Source organism: Salmo salar, chromosome 03, assembly GCF_965601325.2.
Source record: "Salmo salar chromosome 03, fSalSal1, whole genome shotgun sequence".
Lineage (NCBI taxonomy): Eukaryota > Metazoa > Chordata > Actinopteri > Salmoniformes > Salmonidae > Salmo > Salmo salar.
In genome coordinates, this window is record NC_138293.1 from 24,102,639 (window position 1) to 24,121,968 (window position 19,330).

General features: G+C 41.6%; 1 protein-coding gene across 1 annotated transcript; it reads left to right on the plus strand.

Annotated features, from left to right (window-relative positions):
- The first annotated feature begins 4 nt into the window (after positions 1 to 4).
- dars2 (aspartyl-tRNA synthetase 2, mitochondrial) lies at positions 5 to 18,222 on the plus strand. The gene is made up of 17 exons (XM_014190643.3): positions 5 to 585; positions 990 to 1,089; positions 1,232 to 1,298; positions 1,447 to 1,548; positions 1,647 to 1,742; positions 1,859 to 1,982; positions 2,073 to 2,119; positions 2,264 to 2,370; positions 2,506 to 2,575; positions 2,751 to 2,930; positions 3,058 to 3,165; positions 7,908 to 7,970; positions 8,398 to 8,550; positions 10,960 to 11,178; positions 11,552 to 11,662; positions 16,834 to 16,909; positions 17,131 to 18,222. Exons 1-17 carry the CDS (start codon positions 402 to 404, stop codon positions 17,316 to 17,318), a joined length of 1,995 nt encoding a protein of 664 aa, XP_014046118.2. The 5' UTR covers positions 5 to 401; the 3' UTR covers positions 17,319 to 18,222.
- Positions 18,223 to 19,330: the final 1,108 nt, after the last annotated feature.

The window sequence follows — 19,330 nt, forward strand, 5'->3', positions numbered from 1 at the left end:
ACAAAATCACTCATCTGTAAATACAACGGATGTACACACTACAAGCAACTAACTGTCGATACCAAGCCAATCCATATTTATTCAGACTTGTGCTTTCTACTTCCGCCTGAACGTGGACGAGACAAGGAAGGAATTAGAGGACGCTGGTGCCACAGTCACATTGAAGGAACCAGGGAGTTTTAACTACCTAGTGCCGTTGTTTGGACAAAATCGACATGATGCAGCAACATTTTTTACATCAAGGTTGCCAGTCGCTTTGATCGGGCGTAAATCGTATGAGGTTTATGTATCTAGCTAGCAGCCATATGCAACAAGCAGCCAGCTTACAAAACATATCTTTACACTATTAGATAATAGCTGTTTAGTTAGCTACAGTACTGTTAGCTAGCAAGCTATCTGAAATGGCCAATAAAAGCAGAGCATTGGCACAGAGGATGCTTCTCATCTGTAGACAGGAGACCAGGGCATATTCACTATGGCGAAGGACAACAATTCCGATTGCAAGCCAAGGACATCTGATCAAACCCAGCATTATGCATTTGAGGTTTTCTCTCAATGTCAACAAACACTCAACGTGCACAACAGGTAGCCTATATTATTTACTTCATGTCGGTCCATCAATTCTGATCTTGGAGACCCAGGGTGTGTGCAGGCTTTGTTTTAGTCTGACACTAACTCCTGACTCAAAATCTCAAGAACTATCTAACATCATTGTCCTAGACTGGGGTTGGTGACCACTGATGTTCTGGAATCCAGATCATAGACACCCATAGAGGTGTGCAGCGTTTTTCCCCAGCCCAGCATTAATGTCAAGTGGTCAATAACTCATGAAGCTCATGACTAGCGGAGTCGGGTTTGTTACTACTGGGCTGGAACAAAAGAGTACAACGTGGGTGTCCAGGACCAGGATGGAAGAACACTACTCAACAAATAATTATGTCTATGCTTAATATAGAGCAAGCATAACACTTAACTTTATGTCTCTCCAGGTTCTAGCAGCTTGTCCTTTCGGAGTCACACTTGTGGGGAGCTACGGCCTGCTGATGTAGGAGAGGAAGTCATTCTGTGTGGCTGGGTTCAATACCTGAGGTTTGACATGTTTCACTGTTTCAAACACTTTATTCTTCTCACATACTGCTTCTATTCATATTTAAAGTGGCCTATATCATCACATGGAAAGAATTGCATTTTGCTGACTCTAACAGTGTACACATTGTTTTGCTCCAATCAGACAGGATTTATTTGTTATCATGAGAGATTTCAGTGGCTTGGCACAAATTCTTATCCCGCAAGACGAGGTAAGACTGTTTAACAGTTTTATGAATTATTCCAAAAACACTACTGCAGTTCATATTTCTGGTAATCAAATTCCGATGTATATGTCATATATTTTAATGTTACTATATATTGACTATATATTTATTTGTAATTTCTGTCTCGGTCTAGGACAAAATTAATCTGAAAACAGCCTTGTGTGACTTACCACCTGAATCAGTGATCAGGGTGAAAGGCACGGTCAGGCTTCGACCAGATGGACAAGAGAACAAGGTGAGACTGTGATGACAAGACAAGTGGCAGTAACATTTACCATCAGTGTTACTGTGAATGACTCCATTCTGATTGTGTCGCCATTTTGTAAATTGTAGGAGATGCCCACCGGAGAGATCGAGGTTCTTGCAGAGAGTTTGGAGATTCTAAATGTCTGCCGTAAGCTTCCCTTTGAAATCAAAGATTTTGTGAAAGTGAGTACATGATTAAACACATTATTTACGCGTAATAACATCACACACAAAAAACAAACCCATTTATTGTTAGCATTATTATTTCAGTATTGATGAGCTTTACTCTTTGTTTACAGAAATCTGAATCCCTTCGTATGCAGTATCGCTATTTGGACCTTCGTTCGTCACAAATGCAGTATAACCTGAGGCTGAGGTCCCAGCTAGTGATGAAGATGAGAGAGTACCTGTGCAATGTGCATGGTACGGGTCCTTGAGATGCCTCTCCAGTTCCTATCCTACTGTACTGTGGTGTATTTGTTTTCAAAATATTTTTTGTTTCCCTGATTCCAGGGTTTGTGGATGTTGAAACTCCTACCTTATTTAAGAGGACTCCAGGGGTAGGTGCTTTCCATTGTTCTCGACACATTTTACTTTCTCCAAACACTATTTTGGATCAATTATGTGTATTATAGAGTAGGAGCTCCTCTATGAAATTATTTATAAAGGAGTCAGTCCTCCCTTCATGTTTTTGTATTTTCCAGGGTGCAAAGGAATTTGTGGTGCCCTCAAGAGAACCTGGTCGATTTTACTCCCTGCCTCAGAGTCCACAGCAGTTTAAACAGCTTCTCATGGTGGCTGGCATTGACAGGTAAACAAAATGCATCCGTTGTACTGAATCACCAATTACATTGTTACACTTGATGCCGTGTCCATTGTTTCATAGATCAACAACTTTGGTTTTGAGATTCTAATTATAGCTCTATAATGTAAATTGATCTTGCAGGTACTTTCAACTGGCCCGGTGCTACAGAGATGAGGGTTCCAAACCAGACAGACAACCGGAATTTACCCAGGTAATGCGATGATTAGCTCTGAGAAGAGACATGATCAACTATTTCTTGGCAGATGAGTGTCGAACAGCTTTAATGGGGTTCCTAGTTTGATACAGACACACACACAAACACACAGATAATCCAAGTCTAATTCTGCCCTCCTTCTGCTACAATGCCTCTTATCTATCCTCCATAGGTGGACATTGAGATGTCCTTTGTGGATCAAGCTGGAATCCGAGGGCTGATTGAGGGCTTGGTCCAGTACTCCTGGCCTGTGGAGAAAGATCCTGTCTCCACACCCTTCCCCTGCATAACGTATGAAAAAGCAATGAAGGACTATGGAGTGGACAAGCCAGACACACGATTCGCCATGAAGGTTTGCTCTAAATACTTAGATATGATTTTACATTTTGGGAGGTATTTTTAAATGCTACAATCTGATAGTGAAGTAAGAATATCCTGCTCCAGTGTTTTAGGTTGAAATGTGTTTCCTGCTTATATAGCTCATGGACATCAGTAAAACATTCCACAACACAGAAATAGAGTTCCTTAAAGATGCCCTCAACCAACCAGGAGGCTGTATCCAGGCAATCTGTATCCCAGATGGAGCAGTAAGTACAGTTTAAAAAAATAATAAAGGATTCTGGTAGACTTGGGGTTGCAAAGGGTCGGAAACTTTCCGGGAAATTTCAGTTTTTTTCCCGGAAATTTTCTATGGGAAGTTAAGCCCTGGAATTTGGGGAATTTTGCTTAAATTCATGAAAAGGTTAGCTTATAACAGTGAACCTTTTTTTGTGGGATACACATAAGGCAATTCTAGGTCTTGTGGCATATTTTGGTTAAACTATCCCCAATTCAATGGAATTGCAACCCTCTGCATGCACAGTGCATTCTTCCATCACATGTACAGCTGATTCTCAAGATCTTGCACACTAATGAGATGCTATTGAGCCCACACTACTACACTATCTGAGCCAAGGACTACATGCTTTCTGGTAAGTTTTGATTATAATACTGGGTGGGGTGAATATATTTTACATGACATACATCATTTTTTGTTAACTAGTAAATAGTAGCCTACAGCAAAGTGTGTTTAATGCAACAAAGATGCAGAATCATCTGGCCAAGTGCATAAAGTTCCCTCAGCGCTCACAAGCAACCTCTGACAAAAGTCCCTGTACTTCTATTTGAGGTGAAAATGATGAATCAGACACCTTATCGATAGCAACAGTTCATGGGCCTCCTGGAATCAGACGTTTTTTTTTTAAACTCAATGGAGGAACGTAGTCAGATAAATGCTGATGAATGTCTTGCTCGAGCTGTGTATGCAACTGGTTCACCTCTAATGCTCACAGGCAATGTATATTGGAAGAGATTTTCTGAATGTTCTTTGCCCAGCATACACCCCTCCAACCAGACATGCTTTATCTACTAATTTGCTGGATGCAGAGTTCAACAGAGTTCAAGTGAAGGTCAAGCAAATCATAGAGAAAGCAGACTGTATTGCAGTCATCTCTGATGGGTGGTCAAATGTTCGTGGGCAAAGAATAATTAACTACATCTCCACCCCTCAACCAGTATTCTACAAGAGCACAGACGCCAGGGACAACAGACACACCGGTCTCTACATTGCAGATGAGCTGAAGGCAGTCATCAATGACCTTGGAGCACAGAAGGTATTTGCACTGGTGACAGACAATGCTGCGAACATGAAGGCGCGGCGGGGTCATTAGGACCCTACCCTGAAATGGTTAGGTATGTGAAGGGTCATCAAGTTATAGCAGCAGTATACCTCACCAGGCAAAGTGAGAAGAATAAGATCACCACATTGAAGCTGCCCAGCAACACCCGTTGGGGTGGTGTTGTCAGCATGTTTGAAAATCTCCAGGAGAGGAAGGAGTCTCTCCATGAAATGGCCATATCACAGTCTGCCAATACGGACAGCCCCGTCAAGAGGATCCTCCTGGATGATGTATTTTGGGAGAGAGTGGTAAGCAGCCTGAAACTCCTGAACCCTATAGCAGTAGCCATTGCATGGATTAAGGGAGACAATGCCATCCTTTCAGATGTTCAGACTCTGCTTGCAGATGTAAGAGAATAAATCCGTACTGCCCTGCCCACTTCACTGTTGCTCCAAGCAGAGGAAACTGCAGTTCTGAAATACATCAAAAAGTGTGGAGACTTCTGCCTGAAGCCCATACACGCCGCAGCGTACATGTTGGACCCCAAGTACGCTGGCAAAAGCTTCCTGTCTGGTGCAGAGATCAACAAGGCCTATGGCTTCATCACTACCGTATCTCGCCACCTTGGCCTGGATGAGGGCAAGGTTCTTGGCAGTCTGGCAAAGTACACTTCCAAGCAAGGGCTTTGGGATGGAGATGCAATATGGCAGTTGTGCCAACATATCTCATCAGCCATCTGGGTGGAAGGGACTTTGTGGATCTGAGGCTCTTTCCCCTGTTGTCTCCATCATCCTCCAAATCCCACCAACATCAGCCGCCTCAGAGCGCAACTGGGCCTTGTTTGGGAACACACACACCAAAGCACGCATCAGGCTGACCAACACAAGGGTTGAAAATCGGTGGCCATCCGGGCATTTTTGAGGATTTTGAGCCTGACAACGAGCCATCAACAAGGTTGGAAAGTGACAGTGAAGATGAGGCCTCAGAGTCTGATGTTCAAGAGGTGGACATTGAGGAGGTCCAGGGAAAAGACATGGAAGCCTGAGATGAAGACAAGCAAAGCTTTATTTTCTAGACTATCATTTTACAGATGTATGTTGAAAATGTTTGTGGGAAATGTGATGGATCATTCAATATTCCCTTTATTTTGTTGTTCAGTGAAATCATCCCATGTGAAGAGTAAATTCATTTAATTCAAGTTCAATCTGTAACTAAATTGTTTTTTATTTCTATTGGAAGGATTTAATAATTTGCAAGTATGTCTGCTTATGATAAGATAAAAGGTTTATGCTTCTCTCTTCGTTTGATATGGTAAATATATCCAATGCAAAAAAACATCTACATTTAAATGGTATTAATCATATTAATTTGCATATAGTTCCTTTAATTCCCGTTCATTCCCACGGAAAGTTTCCACCTCTGAATATTCCCTAAAATGTGCAACCCTAGGTAGACTGTTCTAGTAGATTCTGTTAGCCTATTATTTTCGTTAAGATTTGTGCATCAAATAAAGATTGTCTAAGCTTATTGTGATGATATAGTGCCTATAGAAAGTCTATACCCCCTTTCAAAATGTTCACCTTTTGTTGTCTTACCGCCTTGAATTACAGTACATTGAAATAGTTGTTTTCCCATTGATCTACACATCCTAACCCACAATGTCTAAGTGAAAAATATAAAATTTGGGGGGGGAAATCTATAAAAAAAAAAAGAAATAGCTTGGTTGGATCAGTGTCCACCCCTTTGTAATAGCAATCATAAATTAGCTCAAGTGTAACCAATCACCTTCAAAATCACACACCAAGTTAAGCAAACACTCAACAATGAGCACCAAGGTGCTTTCAAAAGAACTCTGGGACAAAGTTGTGGAAAGGCACTGATCAGGGGATGGGTATGAAACATTTCAAAGGCCTTGAATATCCCTTGGAGCACAGTCAAGACGATTATGAAGAAGTGGAATGTTTATGGCACGAACAAGACCCTGCCTACATTAGGCCATCCCTCCAAGCTAGATGACTGAGCAAGTAGGAGACTGATCAGAGGCTATCAAGAGTCCAATGGCAACTTTGAAAGAACGACAGGCATTTATGGCCAAGACTGGTCAAAGTATGCATGTGACAACAATATTCCAAGCGCTTCACAAATTTAGCATGTATGGTAGGGTGGCAAGAAGGAAGCCATTACTCATTTACATTTACATTTACATGTAAGTCACTCATGAAAGCCCACCTTGAATCCCATTTGAAGTATGCAAAAAAATATTTGGGAGTTTTGTGGACTGAACAAACTAAAATAGAATTCTTTGGCCTAAATGCAAAGCGTTACGTTTGGTGCAAACCGAACACGGCACATCACCCAAAGAACACCATCCCTACTGTGAAGCCTGGATGGCAGAATCATGTTACGGGGATGTTTCTCATTGTCAGGGACTGGGAAAGAAGTGATGGTATGGAAAATGAATGGAGAAATGTACAGAGAAGTCCTTGAGGAAAACCTGCTACCCTCTGCAAGAATGCTGAAACTAGGACTTATTTTAACCTTTCAGCATTCCAACAACCAGAAGCACAGCCAAAGCTACAGTGGAGAAGCTAAGGAATAAAAAGGTACATTTCCTTGCGTGGCCGAGTCCGAGCACCCACCTACATTCAATCTAAAATTTGTGGCATGACTTGAAGATTGCTGTCCATCAATGCTTCCCAAGGAACTTGACAGCGCTTAAACAGTTTTGTAAAGAATGGTCAAATATTTAGGTATTTTATTAGGATCCTCATTAGCTGTTGTGAAGCAGAAGCTACTTTTCCTGGGGTCCACACAAGACATGAAACATGCCATAATACAGAATATTAATAGACAAGAACAGCTCAAGGACAGAACTACATATGTTTAAAAATGGCACAAATAGCCTACATATGAATGCATATGCACAAAATATCTACGTCAAATAGGGGAGAGGCGTTGTGCCGTGAGGTGTAGCTTTATCTGTTTTTTTTAAACCAGGTTTGCTGTTTATTTGAGCAATATGAGATGGAAGGAAGTTCCATGAAATAAAGGCTCTATAATACTGTACGTTTTCTTGAATTTGTTCTGGATTTGGGGACTATGAAAAGACCCCTGGTGGCATGTCTGGTGGGATAAGTGTGTGTGTCAGAGCTGTGTGTATGTTGACTATGCAAACAACTTGGAATTTTCAACACATTGTTTCTTATAAAAAGAAGCGATGCAGTCAGGCTCTCAACAACTCTTAGCCAGGAAAGACTGGCATGCATCGTATTTATATTAGCCCTCTGATTACAATGAAGAGCAGCACCTGCTGCTCTGTTCTGGGCCAGCTGCAGCTTAACTAGGTCTTTCCTTGCAGCATTTGCCCACATGACTGGACAATAAGACAAAACTAGAGCCTGCAGGACATGCAGAAGTTGGTAGAGACCTAATCACAGCTGTAATTTCTGCCAAAGGTGCTTCCACCTCGCAGAGGGGGTGGAGACATATCCAATTATGATATTTCAGTTTAGTATTTTTAATATATATAATTTGTGTATGATGGTCGATAATTGTGTTTAAATAAGGATTTTATTCCCATGAAACTCTGATGCACTGACAACAAAATGTGAAAAAAGTTTAAGGGGGTGTCGACTTTTTATAGGACATCTGTGTTCAATATTTCACTCCAGAAACATCTGAAGGGCAAAGATCATGAATCCCTGAAGCAAACTGCCAGGACCCAATTCGGCCAGGTATGTAACCTCACGTTTTAGCTGCTTTTACAGGACATTCAACAAAAGAGAACAACTGTCTTCATGAAATATTAATCTGGAATATGATCAATAAGCCAAGATGACTGTGAAGAAAATGTTGAACGAAGCACATTAAATAATTGCCCTGAGGCAAGGGTAGACCTCACCAATCCAAGAGTTGTGCAATCCTGAAAATCTTGTAGGACCCCTTTTATAACGAAGTTACATGATTGGTAAACACACAACTCATTTGAGACTCCATTATGGCTAATGATTTATTGGGTTTAGCAATTCATAGTTAGAGATATGAAAACTCAATGACTGCTAGGCATTCAAGTCTGTTGGCGCCATGCCCGGAGACTAGCTGCATCAGGAATGCCAATTAAGCCTAGTATTTTTTGTGATGTTTTTGTATTTTTTTCCCAAGGAAGTGAGTGTAGTTTTGGTGAAGGCAGATGGTGCATTGAAGTCTCCCCTCAACAGACTCATGCCAGCCTCAGCTAAACAGCAGCTGCTCCAGATGGCCCAGGCCAGACCTGGGGACCTGCTGCTCATCTCTGCTGGGACGCAGGAATGTGTGGTGAGTTACAATCTGATTTGGTCCCAAACGGCACCCTGCCTATATAGTGGACTACTTTTAACCGGGGTCCATATGGCTCTGGTGAAAAGTAGTGCACTATGTGGGGAATAGGGTGCCATTTGGGATGTAGATCCTTTGCATGCCTCACCTCCATTAAAGATAACCATCATGGAACAATTTCAAAGTTAGCCCTGTTGGTCGAAATAAGTGATGTGGTGGTCAGTGCTTTGAGGTTGATCGCTTGATATGAACCAGTTGCACAGTATAGTTCATACACATAACACACTGCAAAGTTTGATTTGTTTTCTTTTTTTGAATTAAAAGCTAAATGTTTATATTTGTCTAATGCGTCATTGGGCCTGGTACAGATGATACACCAAAATTGATGGTTGTTTTGTTCAAATGAAAAAGTATTTCAGAAACTATTCAAACCTGTTGACTTTCTTCACATTTTGTTGTGTTACAGCCTGAATTTAAAATGTATTAAATTGAAATGTGCCACTGGCCTACACACAATACCCCATAATGTCAGTGCAATTATGTTTTTAGGAATGTTTACTCCTTAATTAATGAAAAGCTGAAATTTGAGTCAATAAGTACTCCTTTGTTATGGCAAGCCTAAAAAGTTAATGAGTAAAAATGATCTTAATAAGTTGCATGGACTCACTCTGTGTGCAATAATAGTGTTTAACATCATTTTTGAATGACTACCTCATCTCTTTACCCCACGCATACAGTTATCTGCAAGGTTCCTCAGTCAAGCAATTAATTTCAAACACAGATTCAACCACAAAGACCAAGGGTGTTTTCCATTTTTTTATTTTTTTATTATTATTTTTTTTCACCTTTATTTAACCAGGTAGGCTAGTTGAGAACAAGCTCTCATTTACAACTGCAACCTGGCCAAGATAAAGCAAAGCAGTGTGACACAGACAACAACACAGAGTTACACATGGAGTAAACAATAAACAAGCCAATAACACAATAAACAAGCCAATGACACAGTAGAAAAAAAGAAAGTCTATATACAGTGTGTGCAAAAGGCATGAGGAGGTAGGCAATAAATAGGCCATAGGAGCAAATAATTACAATTTAGCAGATTAACACTGGAGTGATAAATGAGCATATGATGATGTGCAAGTAGAAATACTGATGTGCAAAAGAGCAGAAAAGTAAATAAAATAAAAACAGTATGGGGATGAGGTAGGTAGATTGGGTTGGCAATTTACAGATGGACTATATACAGCTGCAGCGATCGGTTAGCAGCTCAGGTAGCTGATGTTTAAAGTTGGTGAGGGAAATAAAAGTCTCCAACTTCAGCGAAAACTGAGGATGGATCAACAACATTGTATTTACTCCACAATTCTAACATAAATGAAGGAAGCCTTTAAAGAATAAAAATATTCCAAAACATGCATCCTGTTTTGCAATAAGGCACTAAAGTGAAACTGCAATTTCTTTCTCAGAAATTAACTTTGTCCTGAATACAAAGTGTTATGTTTGTGGCGAATCCAACACATCACTGAGTACCACTCTTCATATTTTCAAGCATGGTGTTGGCTGCATCATGTTATGGGTATGCTTTTTTTAGGATAAAAAAATGGAATAGAGCACAGTCAAAATCCCAGAGGAAAACCTTGTTCTGTCTGCTTTCTAACAGACACTGGGAGTCAAATTCACCTTTCAGCAGGACAATAACCTAAAGCACAAGGCCAAATATACACTGGAGTTGCTTACCAAGATGACATTGAATGTTCCTGAGTAGCCTAGTTACAGTTTTGACTTAAATCGTCTTGAAAATCTTTGGCAAGCCTTGAAAATGTCTGTTTAGCAATGCTCAACAACCAACTTGACAGAGCTTTAAGAACTTTAAAAATAATAATGTGCAAATATTGTACAAATATTGTGCAAAGCTCTTATAGACTTACCCAGAAAGACTCACATCTTTATTCGCTGCCAAAGGTAATTTTAACATGTATTGAGTCGTGTGTGAATATGTATGTAAATTAGATATTTCAATTTTATGGGATATTGTGTGTAGATGGCAGAGAAAAAAAAATATTTAATCCATTTTGAATTCAGGCTGTGTCACAACAACATGTGGAATAAGTCAAGGGGTATGAATACTTTCTGAAGGTACTGTAGCTGTGGAGCAATAGTGTACTTTTGTCGAAAAGCTATGGAAGGAATTGCAATCAAATAAAAGAAAATGAAGAAGTGTGTCAAATCCACCCATGCAATAGTCAATTGTCAGGTGTCAGAGGCTTTTGTGACCAAGCAGTTGAAAGCCAGTGCGTTCTGAAAATAAACAATGTTTTTGACATTCAATAACACAGAACAACCTTTTACTTTTGTTTTTCACGCTGAGTACAGTTTTCACTCTCCTGATTTCCATTATTCCTCCCACAGCGCCCTTTGTTGGGCAAGTTGAGGCTTCAGTGTGCTGAACTCCTAGAGGGCTCCGGTGTGGCTGTTCGAGACCCCTCAGCGTTTCACTTTCTGTGGGTGGTAGACTTCCCACTGTTCCTGCCAAAAGAAGAGGACCCTGATCAGCTTGAGTCAGCCCACCATCCTTTCACTGCACCTCTCCCTGAGGATGCTCATCTCCTGTATTCACTGCCTCACAAGGTTAGGGTCATATACAGTAGGAGGAGGGTTGTCTCCTTGGTCACATATTTATAGAGAAGAACCCTCTCATCAACTTGTTTCTGTGCCCTTCCATGCTGTTTGGTACAAATAGAAAACTGTTAAAGAAAGTGTTGTCTGACATAGCTGTCACTGTGCTATTTCCAACCAGGATGTGGTCCAAACAAGAAGTTTGGAAATTCAAAACTATGTATTCAAGTATAACCAATAATAAAAATGTATTTATTAGTATAAACTACTCACCATAAGTCAGTCTATCAATATAAACAAACTTGACATCAGAGTATCCTGTACTGTAACTTCCTATTCACTGAGACCATATCATTCATCTATGTCTCCTGTGTCAATATGGCAGGTACGCGGCCAGCATTATGACCTGGTCCTGAATGGGTGTGAGATTGGAGGAGGATCCATTCGTATTCACAAGGCCTCTGATCAGCAGCATGTGCTGGAGACAATCCTCAAGGTAATGAACTTGGACTGGATAAGTAAGAGTACCAGAATGCTGATCTCCAATGTCCCATTTCTATCAGGTTGAGGAGGATATGCAAGCACAGTTACCATTAGTATACTGTATGTCGAAAGGCGCTGCATTGGAAAGCGGACATTTTGGGTGCTCCTGACCAACCATTTTTGTTTTGCCGCTGATCGTAACTTTTTTTGTACATAACATTTCCGCCGTTGTTTCCTATGACCGGAATAGCCTCTGGACATCAGAACAGCTATCACTAACCTCGATTTAGACGAGGACTTCTAGTTTTTTCTGGACCAGGTCCAAATCCCCGACACTCATCGGAGGAGGAGACGGCGCTATAGAGGCCGGCGCCTCTATAGGTTTTCCACTAGATGTTGGAACATTGCTGCGGGGACTTGCTTCCATTCAGCCACAAGCATTCGTGAGGTCGGGCACTGATGTTGGACGATTAGGCTTGGTTCGCAGTCGTTCAAATTCATCCCAAAGGTGTCCGATGGGGTTGAGGTCAGGGCTCTGTGCAGGACAGTCAAGTTCTTCCACACCGATCTCGACAAACCTGTATGGACCCCGCTTTGTGCATGGGGGCATTGTCCTGCTGAAACAGGAAAGGGCTTTCCCCAAACTGTTCCCACAAGGTTGGAAGCATAGAAGCATCTAGAATGTCATTGTATGCTGTAGCGTAAAGATTATCCTTCATTGAAACTAAGGGGCCTTGCCCGAACCATGAAAAACAGTCCCAGACCATTATTCCTCCTCCACCAAAATGTACAGTTGGCACTATGCATTCGGGCAGGTAGCGTTCTCCTGGCATCCGCCAAACCCAGATCCATCCGTCGGACTGCCAGATGGTGAAGCGTGAGTCATCACTCCAGAGAACGCCTTTCCACTGCTCCAGAGTCTAGTGGTCGGCGAGCTTCACACCACTCCAGCCGACGCTTGGCATTGCGCATGGTGATCTTAGGCTTGTGTGTGGCTGCACAGCCATGGAATCCCATATCATGAAGCTCCTCTGACGAACAGTTCTTGTGCTGATGTTGCTTCCAGAGGCAATTTGAAATTCAGTAGTGAGTGTTGCAACCGAGGACAGACGATTTTTACACGCTTCAGCACTCGGCAGTCCCGTTCTGTGAACTTATGTGGCCTACCACTTCACGGCTAGACCGTTGTTGCTCCTAGACGTTTCCACTTCAAAATAACATCACTTACAGTTGACCGGGTAAGCTCCAGCAAAGCTGAAATTTGACAAACTGACTTGTTGGAAAGTTGGCATCTTCTGACAGTGCCACGTTGAAAGTCACTGAGCTCTTCAGTAAGGCCTTTCTACGGCCAATGTTTGTCTATGGAGATTGCATGGCTGTGTGCTCGATTTTATACGCCTGTCAGCAACGGGTGTGGCTAAACATAGCAGAATCCACTCATTTTAAGGAGTGTTTACATACTTTTGTATATATAGTGTACACCTAGTTGCGTCGGCAGGACAGAACGTCAGAGTCCGGTAAGATCACGGGGGGTGGTGTGTGTGTCTCTTTGTTAACAACAGCTGGTACACAATCTCTAATATTAAGAAAGTCTCAAGGTTTTACTTGCCTGAGTTAGAATACCTCATGATAAGCTGTAGACCATACTATTTACCAAGAGTTTTCATCTGTATTTTTCGTAGCTGTCTATTTAGCATCACAAACCGATGCTGGCGCTAAGACCTCACTCAACGAGCTGTATAGGGGAAAAAGTAAACAAGAAAATGCTCATCCAGAGACAGCGCTCCTGGTGGCCGGTGATTTTAATGTAGGAAAATTTAAATCTGTTTTACCTCATTTCTACCAACATGTCACTCACATTTTCAACCTGACCCAGTCTGTATACAGTTTCGCATACCGCCCCAACATAGCCAGAGATGATGCAATCTCTACTGCACTCCACACTGCCCTTTCCCACCTGGATAAATGGAACACCTACGTGAGAAAGCTGTTAATTTACTACAGCTCAGTATTCAACACCATAGTGCCCTCCAAGCTTATCACTAAGCTAAGGAGCCTGGGCCTGAACACGTCCCTCTGCAACTGGATCTTGGACATCCTGACGGGCTGCCCCCAGGTGGTGAGGGTAGGCAACAACATAGCCTCCTGTACTCCCTGTTCATCCATGACTGCGTGGCCACGCACGACTCCAACACCATTAAGTTTGCAGACGACACGACGGTGGTAGGCCTGATCACCGATGACAAGGACACAGCCTATAGGGAGGAGGTCAGAGACCTTTGCAGGGTGGTGCCAGGACAACAACCTCTCCCTCAACATGGGCAAGACAAAGGAGCTTATCATGGACTACAGGAAACGGAGGGCTGAACACGCCCCCATTCACATCGACAGAGCTGTAGTGGAGAGGGTTGAGAGCTTTAAGTTCCTTGGTGTCCACATCACTAAGGACCTATCGTGGTCCGAACATACCAACACAGTCGTGAAGAGGGCACAACAACACCTCTTCCCCCTCAGGAGGCTGAAAAGATTTCGCATGGGCCCTCAGATCATCAAAAAGTTCTACAGCTGCACCATTGAGAGCATCTTGACTGGCTGCATCACCGCTTGGTATGGCAACTGCTCGGCATCTGACTGCAAGGCGCTACAGAGGGTAGTGCATACGGCCCAGTACATCACGTGGGGCTGAACTCCCTGCCATCCAGGACCTTTATACCAGGCAGTCAGAGGAAGGCCCTAAAATTGTCAGACTCTAGCCAACAAAGTCATAGACTGTTCTCTCTGCTACTGCATGGCAAACAGTAGCGGAGTGCCAAGGATGGGACCAAAAAGCTCCCTAATAGCTTCTAACCGCAAGCTGTAAGACTGCTGAACAATTAATCAAATGGCTACCTGGACTTTAGTGCCTTCAGAAAGTGTTCACACCGCTTGACTTTTTCCAGATTTTGTCTTGTTACAGCCTGAATTTAAAATGTATTGAATTGAGATATGTTGTCACTGGTCTCCACAAAATACCCCATAATGTCAAAGTGGAAGTATTCAACCCATTTGTTATGGCAAGCCTAAATAAGTTCAGGAGTAAAAATGTGCTTAACAAGTCACATAATAAGTTGCATGGACTCACTCTGTGTGCAATAATAGTGTTTAGCGTATTTTTTGAATGACAATCTCATTTCTTTACCCCACACATTATCTGTAAGGACCCTTAGTTGAGCAGTATATTTAAAACAGAGATTCAACCACAAAGATCAGGGAGGTTTTCCAATACTTTGCAAGAAGGGCACCTATTGGTAGATGGGTGAACATTTTTCAAAAGCAGAAATTGAATATCCCTTTGAGCATGGTTAAGTTATTATTTACACTTTTGATGGTGTATCAATACACCCAGTCACTAGAAAGATACAGGCATCCTTTCTAACTCAGTTGCCTGAGAGGAAGGAAACCGCTCAAGGATTTCATCATGAGGCCAGTGGTGACTTTAAAATGGTTAAAGAGTTTAATGGCTGTGATAGGAGAAAACTGAGGATGACTCAACATTACTAATCTAATTGACAGAGTAAAAATAAGGAAGCCTGTACAGAATAAAATATTCCAAAACATGCATCCTGTTTGCAACAAGGCATTAAAGTAATACTGCAAAAGAAATTCGCAAAGCAATGTACTTGCAATGTACCTGAATAGAAAGTGTTATGTTTGGGGCAAATCCCATACAACACATTACTGAGTACCTCCATATTTTCAAGCATAGTGGTAGATATGCTTCTAATCGTTAAGGACTGGGGGTTTTTTTTGTATAAAAAAGTCATGGAATGGAGCTAAGCACAGGCAAAATCCTAAAGGAAAACCTGGTTCAGTCTGTTTTCCACCTGACACTGGGAGATGAATTCACCTTTCAGCAGGACAATAACCTAAAACACAAGGCCAAATCAACACTGGAGTTGCTTACCAAGAAGATGGTGAATGTTCCTGAGTGGCCGAGTTACAGTTTTGACTTAAATCTGCTTAAATATCTATGGCACGACCTAAAAATGGTTGTTTAGCAATGACCAATTTGACAGAGATTGAAGAATTTTGAAAAGAATAATGTGCAAATGTTGCACAATCTAGGTGTGGCAAGCTCTTAGATACTTATCCAGAAAGACTCACAACTGTAATTGCTGCCAAAAGTGATTCTAACATGTATTGACTCAGGGGGTTGAATACTTATCTAATCAAGATATATTAGTGTGTTATTTTTCATTATTTAAAAAATGTTAGAATCACTTTTGGCAGCAATTACAGCTGGATTGTGCAACATTAGAGTATTTTGTGTAGATCGTTGAACAGAAATGACAATTACATCCATTTTAATACGACTTTGTAACAACAAAATGTCGAATAAGTCAAGGGGTGTGAACACTTTTTGAAGGCAACCCCTTTATTATACACATTTTATCTTAATTTTTTTGTACAGATTTTCTTGCACTGGCTCTATGCACACTCACTAGACTACTACACATACTACACTGACACTCCAATACACACACACACTACATATGCTCAAACACATACATGCATATTGATGCCACACGTACACACTCACACAGACACACTTTCACACTTCACGTACGCTGCTGCTACTCAGTTTATTATATATCCTCATTGTCTAGTCACTTTTTACCCGTACCTACATGTACATACTGTATTACCTCAATTATCAACTACCTTGTAGCACTGCACTTTGATCAGTACTCGTACTGCTTGTATAAAGCCACATTATTTTATTGTTACTATTTCCCTTTTTATTTAGCAAATATCTTTCTTATTTTTTAACTCTGCATTGTTGGGAATGGGCTCGTAATTAAGTATTTTGCGGTAAAGTCTACACCTGCTGTATTTCGGCGTATGTGACCATTCAAATTTGATTAGATTTAGTACCGAAATAAACAACTGATTAGGATCGGTAATCACAGCGCTCATTTTGTTGCTGCCTCTAGCTGCAAGTTTCTGAGCTGCATGTTCTCCTAGCTTGCTGCAAGTTCAAGTCGGTAACATTTATTATCTCTGGTAATAAGACAGTATTTACTACTGTAGATGTAGGCTAGATTCTGTCATTAGCCTTCCAGCTTAGCGGTGAATAGAAAAGGGCAGACTTAGTGAATCTCTCTCTAGAGTTGGGAAACCCCCTGACTTTGTTCTTTTTTTCAGGAGGATCCATCTCTCCTTTCTCACCTGTTAGAGGCACTGGACTCTGGGGCTCCCCCTCATGGTGGGATTGCATTGGGTAAGTCAGCCATAATAACCATCCTAACTGACACTAGACACACTCAGATTTGTGTTTCTCATGCTTTGATATTTCACCATTTGTTCTACAGATGCTTAGTAGTAGACTTAGTAGAACTAAGTAGACCAGTCCCTTTGTCCTCCTGCAGCAAAATGCAATACCTCATTTGTGAGTAATATTTTTTTTCCCTGACTAAAATCCCTTGTTCAATTTCCCTCTAGGTTTGGACCGTTTTCTGTCTATTATCGTCGGAGCCCCCAGCATCAGGGACGTGATTGCCTTCCCCAAATCATTCAGGGGCCATGACCTGATGAGTCGTGCTCCAGATTTCGTCTCTGAAGACGAGCTTAAATCCTACCACATCTCTGTCAACTGGCCAGCAGGAGATGAAGGGAACCAGGAGAAATAGACATTGCTGCTGCTGCTACACCTTTGTCCTGAAGCTGAGACTCTGACTCATATTACAGGTGGATTTACATCGGGGAGATGCAGGACAACTAAGTACCGTGACTTAAATGCGATTCTTCTACCGACATGCAGTCACTTTAGGTTTACTCGCACTGTGGATGACCATTAATTGCATCTGTATAAATTCTGTCAGCCGAGTGGTGAGTTTTTGAGTTGGGACTGTCGTTCCCGCATCTCTGCAACTTAAACCCAGTTTACACCTTTGTCCTGAAGGTCAAACTCTGACTCACATATTGATGTTTCCACTCCAGTTTCCGGTTGAAGACTTTTCCAGGCCCCTCCTTTTCTCAAGTTGCACATTTTTTGCCAGCTTGTAGTTGTCCTCACGGGCAGCTCCTCTGCTAGCCAAAATATGGTCAATATCGATGTGAGACTTTGTCCTGAAAGTGACATAATATATGTACAATGTAGACAGTAGACACTGTCACCAATAAATTGTCATGGTTTGACAAATTCCTGTTTTTCTTATATTCCTTCATGCTATAAAGTACAGTCCTGTATACATGCTTTATCAAATGTTACTCAGACTGTGTGAAAATATAGAAATGTCCAATAGGGGGTAGCATTGTTCCATTTGATCTTGTTCACTTTTTTCTTCCTCAGACACCCTTATCTAGGACAGCATGACATTAACTGAAGCAATTAAGGTTAAATACATTTCTCAAGGGTACTACAGTACCTTCTAGTACATTAAGGCTCACATATGCTGAACCTTCAATCTACAGATCACCTTTTACAATGCTTACCACCTAGCTACTAAATCAATGCCGTGTCAATCACCTCAATGTTCTTTTTCTCTATAAGATTATTGAAATCCACACTAATAAAAAATTACAGACAAGGAACTTCAGAGACCAATTGAGTTCTGGAAATTGAATTTAACTATTTGGGCAGTAAGAATTTATGAATTCCCCTTCAGACTGCAGAGTTATTTTAGTACCATGCTGATGTAACCTCTATGCCAGTGTAAACTGCCACTTTTACAACAACAGCTGCCTGCCCACGCCCCCTGCCCGCCACCTTCGCTAGGAGACACTTTCTAACTCTGCCGGGTACCAGACAGATGTTCTCATTAGTGCACAAAATACAGCCAACACTACAGCTTGTCCTGGATGCCATTTTGTCTGTCGTTTGCGGGGTTGAAGATGGTGCTGGTAGTAGAGCTAGGCTTTCCCCATGCCTTGGCAATTATAGAGTGAAGTTCAAAGACTAGACTTTCTTTTTTTGTGTTTTTTTTTTTGCTGAAAGAGATGGCTGAGGAGAGAAGGGCTTGCTTGTCTCTCCACAGTCAGTGTTGAGAGGGCAGTAAAAAGGAAGAGAGCAGCTGCAACCCTCAGAGCCAACCCACACTAGTTCCACATTGTGATGTAAAGGCTATACCTTTTCATGTCTGTGCAGTACAGAGGGAAGGCACTTGATGCAAAAGGAACAGCATTGCAAGGCTACTACTGACTATAGGCACATTGTCTTGCCGCACATTTGTACAGAACGTTGAAGCTGTGAATTGTGAATTTATTCACAGTCACTGCCGGGCCAAATTACCTGTGGTCCATAGTCAATTATGTGTCAAACATGAAAGGACAAAGAGAGGACAATTATGTTTACCCTCTGAAAAATGGTGTGAGCTTGCATGTTTAAAGTAACACTGCATAACCATGACTGAGGCATAATTATAATGAATTCCTGAAGCTCAGCTACCATCATTCTCAATTTAATGAGTCTCTCTGAATAATTCCAAACATTTTGTAATCTCTTGGGACAAGCGGTCTCAATAGTGTAATCCAGGTTGATGTGGTCTGGGGGGGTTTCTACCGGTATCTCTTAGACAAGCCCAGGGTTAATGAGCTCTCTGGCACTTCCTTTGTCCCTAATGGGCATTTGTTATGGAAAGCACTTGACCGAAAATAAACTGGATTTAGCATGCTCGGTTAGATGTCTTAGCCATGCAGGGAA

Excerpts from the sequence above, each read along its gene's own strand:
- dars2 (XM_014190643.3), top strand. The coding sequence starts at position 402 with ATGGCCAATAAAAGCAGAGCATTGGCACAGAGGATGCTTCTCATCTGT. Across the intron at positions 2,371-2,505 it reads ATGGTGGCTGGCATTGACAG|GTACTTTCAACTGGCCCGGT; the intron begins GTAAACAAAATG and ends TTGATCTTGCAG. Across the intron at positions 8,551-10,959 it reads CTGGGACGCAGGAATGTGTG|CGCCCTTTGTTGGGCAAGTT; the intron begins GTGAGTTACAAT and ends TTCCTCCCACAG.